The sequence below is a fragment of the Primulina tabacum genome, unplaced genomic scaffold (assembly GCF_025594145.1).
Source record: "Primulina tabacum isolate GXHZ01 unplaced genomic scaffold, ASM2559414v2 Contig474, whole genome shotgun sequence".
Lineage (NCBI taxonomy): Eukaryota > Viridiplantae > Streptophyta > Magnoliopsida > Lamiales > Gesneriaceae > Primulina > Primulina tabacum.
The window spans coordinates 1-8,957 of NW_027459758.1; the positions used below are offsets into that span (position 1 = coordinate 1).

An 8,957-nucleotide genomic window follows, 5' to 3' on the forward strand; every position below is an offset into this window, starting at 1 on the left:
TGCTGACTATGGTACCTAAAATTTTGATACTTGGAGTATACGTGGGTGTGGCCTAGATATCTTGTGTAAGATCATTTGTCCTGACGCGAACGTTTACTCCTCCGATGAGTATGGCTTGTCTTATGGGTATGCCGACGGCGTCTCTTTGGCTCTTTACTGCAATGTAAATCAAAACTCAGCATAAGTTCGAAGGCAAATTCTGAATGGATGATGCAACTGTAGCAGGTATTCAGTTCCATTTTGATTTCTCAGCAGTTTGTTCCGATTTTCACAGGAGTCCCACATTTCTTGCAGATTGTAAATGGGATCGGAAGGACATTAAAATGCAAAAATACTTGACAACTTAAAGATATATGGAAAACACTAACCGTAGAAGTAGCTTGGAAAGAACAACCAGGGCATTGCCATCAAAACTGAGGCCTAGATAGAAAAAGAACAAGAGATAAAAATACAGATTTTATGAGTAATAGCACGTCAAATTTAGGAAGTGCTACTCTTGTGCCAGACTTACCGTAAACCAAACAAATCTTGGTGTCGCAAGAGGTTTTGTCAATTCGTAACTTCTTAATATTTTATGTAGAGTTGCTTCGACCTTCAAAATGTTAATACGTTAACTTTGAAGGGGGAAAGATCAAAGCCAAAAAGAATTTTGTGATATATGCAGGCTCATACCAGGGAATGGTATACACGCACTTTTTTAGTGATCTTTTATGGTAGCGAGCCACTTTCTTTGAGTAGGGCCTAAAAGATTTAAGTGCTTTATCCACATGAGGTTTAGCACGCTTTGAAACTTGATCTACGTACGGCTTTGTGAACATCTTGGCTTCCTGTTAAAATATCAATCGATAAATCGAGCCAACTTGAGTTGACAATGTAAAATTTTTAATCACCAAAGATTTTTATTGCATACCTGGAAGTATGGATCCGTCACCTCTAATACTTTTACCACATGTGGTTCAATGGCACTGTGAGCCACATGATAATAATCAATGGCTTGAGTAGAAAGTGATTGAACCAGTGGTTGAAAATCATCGACAAAAGTTTTGCAGCGACTTTTGATAGTTGTGAGCCATTGCTGCAAACATATATATTGAAATATCTCCTACTCGGTAAACCATACAAAAACAAAAGCTTTCAAAAAAATTCACCTTTTTTCCATTGTCACAAGTAGCAGCAGAGAACCCTGTGGCCTCTACTAACTAACAAAAACAAGAATTTGAAACTATTTCGAACCCTGAAAATAAAAGACATCTCCAAATAACTTGCCTTTTTGAAAGTCTCTACGCTGACGCTGCATCCTCTTATCAACTTCAGATTTCTTCTTAGAGACTGAATAGTCATTATAAACAGAACGGTTACAAAGAAAATATCGAAATTAATGGAGCCTTTTGCATGGAAAGACATCAAGCTTGGATACAGACATAAAATTCAATCAATGTAAAGAGAAAATAATGCATTGACATGAAAGCACAACACTCTTGAATTGTCAGATCCAATACTGGTTCCCATGCTCATTCCATTGCCTACTACAAATGACTGCATGTTTAAGACAATTCATTAAGAGAAAGCTCCCTTAAAAATTTTCCTCATAAGAAGTACATTACCTGAAAATGAACTAAATGAGTAGACAGCCAAGATGGCAACCAAGCTTGACGAACCTAGTCATAATTAGATTTAATGAAGTTAGTCTATGTAACACAAAGTACAAGAGCAACCATCCTCAGCTAGAGCAATTATATGTTCTTCATCGAACCATTTTTTGCCAACAGCTTTTATCATTCAAGTTATTTCGACTCCATCAATTCTGTGGATGGAGATTTTTTGAACAATAGACCAGCTCAGGCTTTGTCATGTAAATATACATGTTAAATCTTTAAAACACGACACCACTCATAAAAGTGACTATGGGACTTTGAAATCAATGGGCGGACTAGCAAACCAAACTAATCATGTAGATTCAAAACAAGTGATGCAATGCCTCTCTCTACCTATGCAAATCCAGTTCAACACTCAGCACATCTCAATGGATTAAAGGAATAGTTGAGTGCTCTTGTCCCATTATGCGTCAGTGACGAGATTCTATCCCAATATCTGTGCCACCAGCCCCATCAAAGGCGCTGCTTCCTAGCATCAGTTTCAGAAAGAATTCCAAATGAGAGTGCCACTACAGTGAAACTCAATCTAAATGAGTTCCCAGTATGTCTCGTGGCAAATAATATATCCTCTAACATAACCAAAACCTATTCACGATTTAATTTTCTTGGATTAAAATGCATGAACCATAACAAAATATATTTATCCCTGTACAACTTTCATTTTCAATACTTTCCTAACATGAATAGCATTGTAAGTAATGCCAGCTAGTTTTGTGCATTGTTACTTGTTTCCCTGTCAGAGCACACATAAATTTAAGACAATAACCTGGAATTGTTAAATTAAGGAAATTGGTAAAAATGCAAAGATATGGATCACACAAAAAGTAAATATAACAGGTCACCATCAATCCATCAACGTTGAACCTAGAATCAGAAAGTGACAGATCTACAAACAAGTTAAAAAAGGAGTCAAGGTGAAAAAACCGAGAAAAATAAAATCACCTCTTCTAGCTGTTTGGCAACGGAAGAAACCTCCGATTTAGCTTTCAGCATTTTTTCCTATAAGACCAACCAAAGCATCCGTTACACACGCACACTGTGTATATTAAAAAGAAAAGAAGTAATTTGGGGGTTGAACAAACCTCTGCCACTTGAAGAGCACGCTGAGCATTGCGAATCTTTGACTTTTGTTCGTCATTTATCCTTTGGAGCTGTAACGAAGTGAAAAGCATCAAAAAGTGGAAATCTCTTCCATCCAGAACATTCTCCGGGAAATGAACATTTATACAACAATGAACATACATTTTCAAGATTCAACTTCATCCCCTCGATCTTTTTCTCAGCTATATTTGCTTGAACTTCAAGATCATCCTTTTTCTGATTTTGTGCCCCAATCTCCTTTTAAGATTAATACTCTATCATAGAAGAACCCACAAACACAAAGCATAAATACAAATTAAAGATTTGCCATGATAATATCTTTTCCAGAATCCACACAACGATGTTAACACCTGTTTCTTGATGTTGTTAATGTGAGCATCCACCTCTCCCGGCCGCCCTTTCACATCTAAGGTTGCCTTTTCCTAGAAAGAATGAAAGAAAAATTCAACACATCACTAATGATTAAATCATTAAACGAGACTTGAAGAACATCCAGTACAAATTTTCACCCCAAGTGATTGAACTGTGCTCTGCAGTGAAACCAACACATTTGACTTCTCCTGATAACTTTCTCCAAATGCTCAATACTCCCATCCTTTTCTTTCAACTCGCCCGTTTTTTCCTCAATGCTCGTTTCTTCAATCCCAAAACCATTCAAAAATCAAAATTACTAAAAAAATTCTCAAATATTTCATAAATCACGATAAGCAACAATTAACACACAATAATTTCACAAGCCCGTATAAGAAAACACCTGATCGATACGGTTAACCAGCAGTACACGATGAATTCGAAATAAAAGCATAACTAAATTCAAACCAAATAGACAAGGTTGAAGTGATAAGATCTTCCAAAATACAGAATCTAGGAATCAATCAAAAAACCCATTACATAAAAGAAATGATACCTAAATAAGAGATCTTTGACTTGAGTTGGAGCAGTTCCAGTTCAGAGGAAGCATCGGCCGCCGTAACTTGGGACACGGCGTCATCCCGGACCTGAAAAGCAGCGGAACCTTCTCCTTCAACAAGAAACGCGGATTCTGCAAATGCAGTTCCCGCGAAGAGCACGGGCAGTAGAACAGCAACAAGGAGGAGCAATACTCGGGACGCCATTGAAGAGAAACCAAAAGAATCGGAGCAAACGAAATGCGGTTCGAGTTTTATTGTGTGGGACTCGGTTGATTGATTTTACCGTTTCACCCCTCCCTTTATGATTTTCTCTAGTACCCGGAAACCATATGGCAGGTTGGAAAAAATTAGTATAGTTTGGATTACTTTTGACGTTCACGAGGTTGTGTTTTCGAAAAAATTAAATCGATCGTTTGTTGTTTTATTAAAAATTGTTTTGATTCGATGAACTTTTTTCGTAATTTCTCGAGTAATCTTATAAATTTTATGTATTTGTACATAGAGTGGTGATAATTTGAAATAATCTTTTGTCGAGTATATTTTTATGCATTTTATTTTTTGAAGGTTTGTTGTGCATACTCATAAACTGTTAGCATAGAATAAAGTAGAGACTTAATTGAGACAATCAGATTTTTTGTTTATATTTGTATAAACTCACATTGACTTAAATAATACGTTTCATAATCATGGTGATTGGTGATTTTGTTTATATTATTTTAGATGAGCAACAATCGTAATTAAATTATTATAAGCTTGGTGTTTTCGTATGCACTAATTCAAACTAACAATTCATAATTTTTTTAAAATATGTTTATTGATATAAGTAAGTAATATTAAAAAATTAATATATTATAAATTAAATAAAACAGAACAAATGTTAAATCAACTCTTAAAGAGAAATAATAGATAATTAAACAAATGAATCACGGAAAATGGAACATGTGTGTTCATAGAGAAAGGGTATATTTTAGGATTTTTTTAATTAAATAAGACATAATTGCAAAATGTGTAATAAAGAAGGCTATATTTGAAATTATGACTTTTGAAATAGACTAGAATAATCAATTTCCCTATTTCTTTTAGTAATGACAATTATTATAATCAAAATTACATATAATGGACGGATTTGCGATAGTGTAATCTGGGAGTGGAAAATTTCTTTTAGAAGGAATGACGTTGTAATGGGAGCAGGGGCGGAGCCAAAGGCTCCTATAAGCCCGGGTGGCCTAATTTTTTTTTAAAAATTATATGTAAATTTTTATATAATTTTGGAAATAATATAATATTAGCCCAGGTAGATCAATTTAATATATTAAAAAATTGTAGAGTTTTAAAATTTTAGCCCGGCAGAGCCTATTTCTGGCTTCGCCCCTGAATGGGAGATACTTGCATATGTGAGTTCATAGAAGGAGCTAAAGGCCTTTACATAAAGGTGAGTTTTCTTCGTACCAGTACTAGCCGAAACTAGTTCGATTTGATTAGTTGCACCATTGGATCATGTACAACATGTAGAATCCGAGCTAAATTCGACACTTTTTAAAAAATCTTTTGATCGATGTAAGAATTTATTCATGTTTAAACTTAATGACATGATACTGAACGTTGAAAAAATGAATAGAATATCACCATTAGCCATTGAAATTGAAAAATACCTTGAACACCTCTTGGATTTCATTTAGTGGTTTAAGATTATGGTGTTGTGTAACTTTAGGGTGTATGCTTAAGATCCTAAACATAACTATTTATAGAAAACTTGTACCATCATCGGATAAATTTAAATTTAAATTGTGGTTTATCATGATGATATATTTTGAATTTAAAAATATGATAACATTACTATATAGATAAACAATATGATCAAGATAATTTATCACGATATAATTTGTACATCTAAATATTTACAAACACATGACCAGTAAATAACATGAAGTTTGTGCATAATTAAATCTTTTAGTCATCAACATATGGACCACTTAACGGGATAAGATTTTATAACTTATAAATATTTTCCAACTTTCTCCCACTTGGCTCATATACATCTCATCATTAACAAATGAGTAAACAAAATACACGAATCATGACAATAAGTCCCCTTAAAGCGAATATTATCTTCCTTGTATCACGATATACCATGATTATCTAAATGAAATAACTTAATAAATAACCATATTTTCAAGTTCCAAACTTTGTGATATTTGTCAAATCAATGAATGTGCACACAAATAATAAATATGAGAAAATATCATAACAAAGTTTTATTAATAAATGAATTTGTTCTTATAACAAATTACATAGAGGAACCAAGTCACCATACTTTCTACATGATCCTTAAATTTAAGTTGTGTGCATGCCTTTAGTCTTGGGATACAGCAATTATCAATTAAATGTTAATGTGTTGATAACCATAATCTTATCTGTAACACTTTCTCTTATGGCTAAGTATTTAATATAAATGTGCTTGCTTCGACTTCCACTTTTGTTATTCTTAGCTACACAAACAACAGCCGGAAGATTGTACACAAATAGTATCAATGGCCTAAAAATAGAATCCATGATTTTAAGCCTTGAAATAAAACTCTTCATCCAAACACTATATGAGGAGGCCTCAAAACAGGATATAGACTTAGTCTCCATAGTGGGAAGTAGTTAGTCAAAGTCTACTTTGCACTTCGCTAATATACAACTGCATTAGCTAGCAAGAAAATAATCGTGAAGTGGATATTTTTTTGAATAAATGCAACCAGTATAGTCTGAATCAGAGTAGCCAATCATTTCCAAATTCTCACGTTTCTGAACTAAGCATGTAGTTCTTGGTCCCTTGAAGGTATCTCAGCACTTTCTTAATCTTTCCAGTGGTCCATACCCGGATACTCTGATATCTCCCCAACATTCAACTATATATACCAATTTCAATTTTAATGCAAACTTGATCATACATCGAGCTTCCTACACCATAAGCATAAGGAATGTTCTTCATTTATTCCTTTTCAAAGTCATTCTTTAGGCATTTGATCCAAATTGAATTTGTTATCGTCCAAAAGTCAACGTAAACCGTATGCATGAAATTATTTAAATTGCTTAATTGCTTTATTTAATTGATTTTAAATGCTTAAATGATACATATTACATGATTAAATGTTTAGATTGCATGATTTCAAGAAATTAAATATTCAATCTGGATACTCAATATTAGGTTGGTGAAAAGAGACAAGACGACCAAGATGAAAAATATTTTTCGATAAATATTTTTAAGGCTCGATAAAATGATTTAAATAAGATGAAAATTTCCTAAAAATGATGAAGTCCGAATATTTTACGAAACAAGTTCGAATTTTATCCTGGAAGTCGGTTTCAGTCAAATGAAGGACTTTTAAAAGCCCAAAAGTTATTAGTTTTTGAAATGAATTTGGTAAATTTTATTTTATAATTAAATGGGTATTAATGGGCCTAATTTAACTAGGATTTGAGGGCCTAATTATTCCTAGACCCAAAAACTTTAAAACCCCACTTTTTAAAACACTAATTTTGAAAATTTACAATCAAAACTAGGGTTCTAATAGATTCCTAGCATCCGTACAAAACCACACACATCACACCAAAATTCGAAAATTTCAAGAGCAAAGTTAAAAGATTTTTCGTCGCCCGTTCGTCCTTCTTCGCAACCCACGCCAATGATCGAACATTTGAGTTTTTTTAACGCAAAGGCAGTTTTAAACTTTATTTCTGCACCATTAAATTATATTATGCATGATTTATATTTTCCAGCATGAAAAACGTTTATGTTCAAATCGTTTTATGTTTAGACGTATATTTTCAAGTTCCGATATTTCTATGCATATAAGAATTAAGTCATAGGTTCTAAGGGACACGGCGCCAATAGAAGACGTTTAGGGGTCGTAAAAAGTGTCGTTTAAAGGAGAAACCAAGGCTGGACAGTAACTAGAAGGGGCTGTTCATGGAAGGGCTCAAAGGGGCTAGGGTTTTAAAGGGTTTCATGGGAGGTTGGCCACGGTTAGGGGCTGCTGCACCAGGGCTCAGCCAACCATGGTCCTAGCCCTGTGCATGGTTTGGTTCAGAGATAAGAGGAGTCCTAGGGCGCCCGGACTCATCAGGGCCTGAAGGAAATAGGGCCGCAAGCCTCGGTTTCTCATGCATAGGAGGCGCACGGCTAGTTACGACGGCTGGGGCTGGTGCGCTGGTTCAGGAAGGTAGGCTAGGGGTCCAGGAGAGTGGCTCTAGGATGGATAGGCATTGGGAGGCTGTAATTCAAAGGAGGGAAAGCCATGAGCCCTAGGGCTCTCGCGCATGGGGCGCGTGGCGTCGGGCTGAGCGATTGGCTCGAGGGAGGCTTGGGGCTGGCTCGGTGTGGGTCAGGGCAAGTCCAGGGTGGTCCAAGAGGATCTAGTCAAGGGCTGGTTTGAGGTGGCTCGAGGGTGGCTCGGGTAATTTAGAAACCATGGCTTAGGAAGAAAGGATGGGTTCGAAAATGGCTAAGATAAGTAAGTTGGTTCGAACCATGGTTCATGGGGGTTGATTCGTGGTTCACGAGGATATTTTAGGGATGAAAAGTTTATGTTTAAAAATTTGGGTAGAAAATATTAAGTTTGAAACTAATTCGGGTTTAAAACGCTTCATGATTTAGTTATTAAGTCAAAAAATCGAAAAGCTCGGGTTTACGTCTAAGAAAAATATTATAAGTCAAAAATAAGATTATATGATGTTATGGGATAGGCTCGAGTCAAGAAAAGGAAGAAAATTTCAAAAATTGGGAAGTTCGAGGTCCAGGAGTAAAATTGTCAATTTAGTCTCGGTAGTTCGAAAGGTCTGGCAGTGTCCCGAAAAATCATAATGCATGATAAATGATATTTTAAAATATTTATGATGAAAATATGATATTTTATGATATATGCAAAGGTTGTATGATTTTTCCCGAAAAATGATATTTTACGATTTTTGAAGAATACGATATTTTATAAATAAAAGGAAAGGAAAAATATTTGAAGGATGTGAATTGATTATGGCATATATGATGTGATTGGGGATATCGTGAGGGAAAAAGCCCCAGAAGGGCATGTTTACGGGAGAAGGCCATAGAAGGAGTCCGACTATCGTATTTCCATATTTGGTCATGGCCCAGTGACGAGAGTTGTTGACACCCACGCCCCCAGGTACTTGGTGAGCTAAGACTGATTAGTTGACCACTGATAAACATAAAAATTGTACATTAATTAAATGTTTTATAATATAAATTTATAGTTTTGTTTATTAAATTTTTAAATATTATATGTTT

The 8,957-nt window shown here is 35.0% G+C and overlaps 1 protein-coding gene and 1 long non-coding RNA gene across 2 annotated transcripts; both read right to left on the reverse strand.

Moving 5' to 3' along the window:
* Positions 1-6: 6 nt before the first annotated feature.
* On the reverse strand, positions 7-1,059 carry LOC142534386 (uncharacterized). Its single transcript, XR_012817034.1, has 5 exons — positions 911-1,059; positions 673-827; positions 512-592; positions 369-420; positions 7-156 (listed from the first exon to the last, which is right to left on the reverse strand). It is a non-coding gene; the product is annotated as an uncharacterized LOC142534386 (long non-coding RNA).
* A 1,677-nt stretch (positions 1,060-2,736) lies between these two features.
* Positions 2,737-3,937, reverse strand: LOC142534385 (uncharacterized). Its single transcript, XM_075641223.1, has 5 exons — positions 3,664-3,937; positions 3,266-3,392; positions 3,105-3,178; positions 2,898-3,010; positions 2,737-2,806 (listed from the first exon to the last, which is right to left on the reverse strand). The coding sequence occupies exons 1-3, from the start codon at positions 3,869-3,871 to the stop codon at positions 3,163-3,165; spliced, it is 351 nt and encodes a 116-aa protein (XP_075497338.1). The 5' UTR covers positions 3,872-3,937; the 3' UTR covers positions 2,737-2,806; positions 2,898-3,010; positions 3,105-3,162.
* Between the last annotated feature and the right edge of the window lie 5,020 nt (positions 3,938-8,957).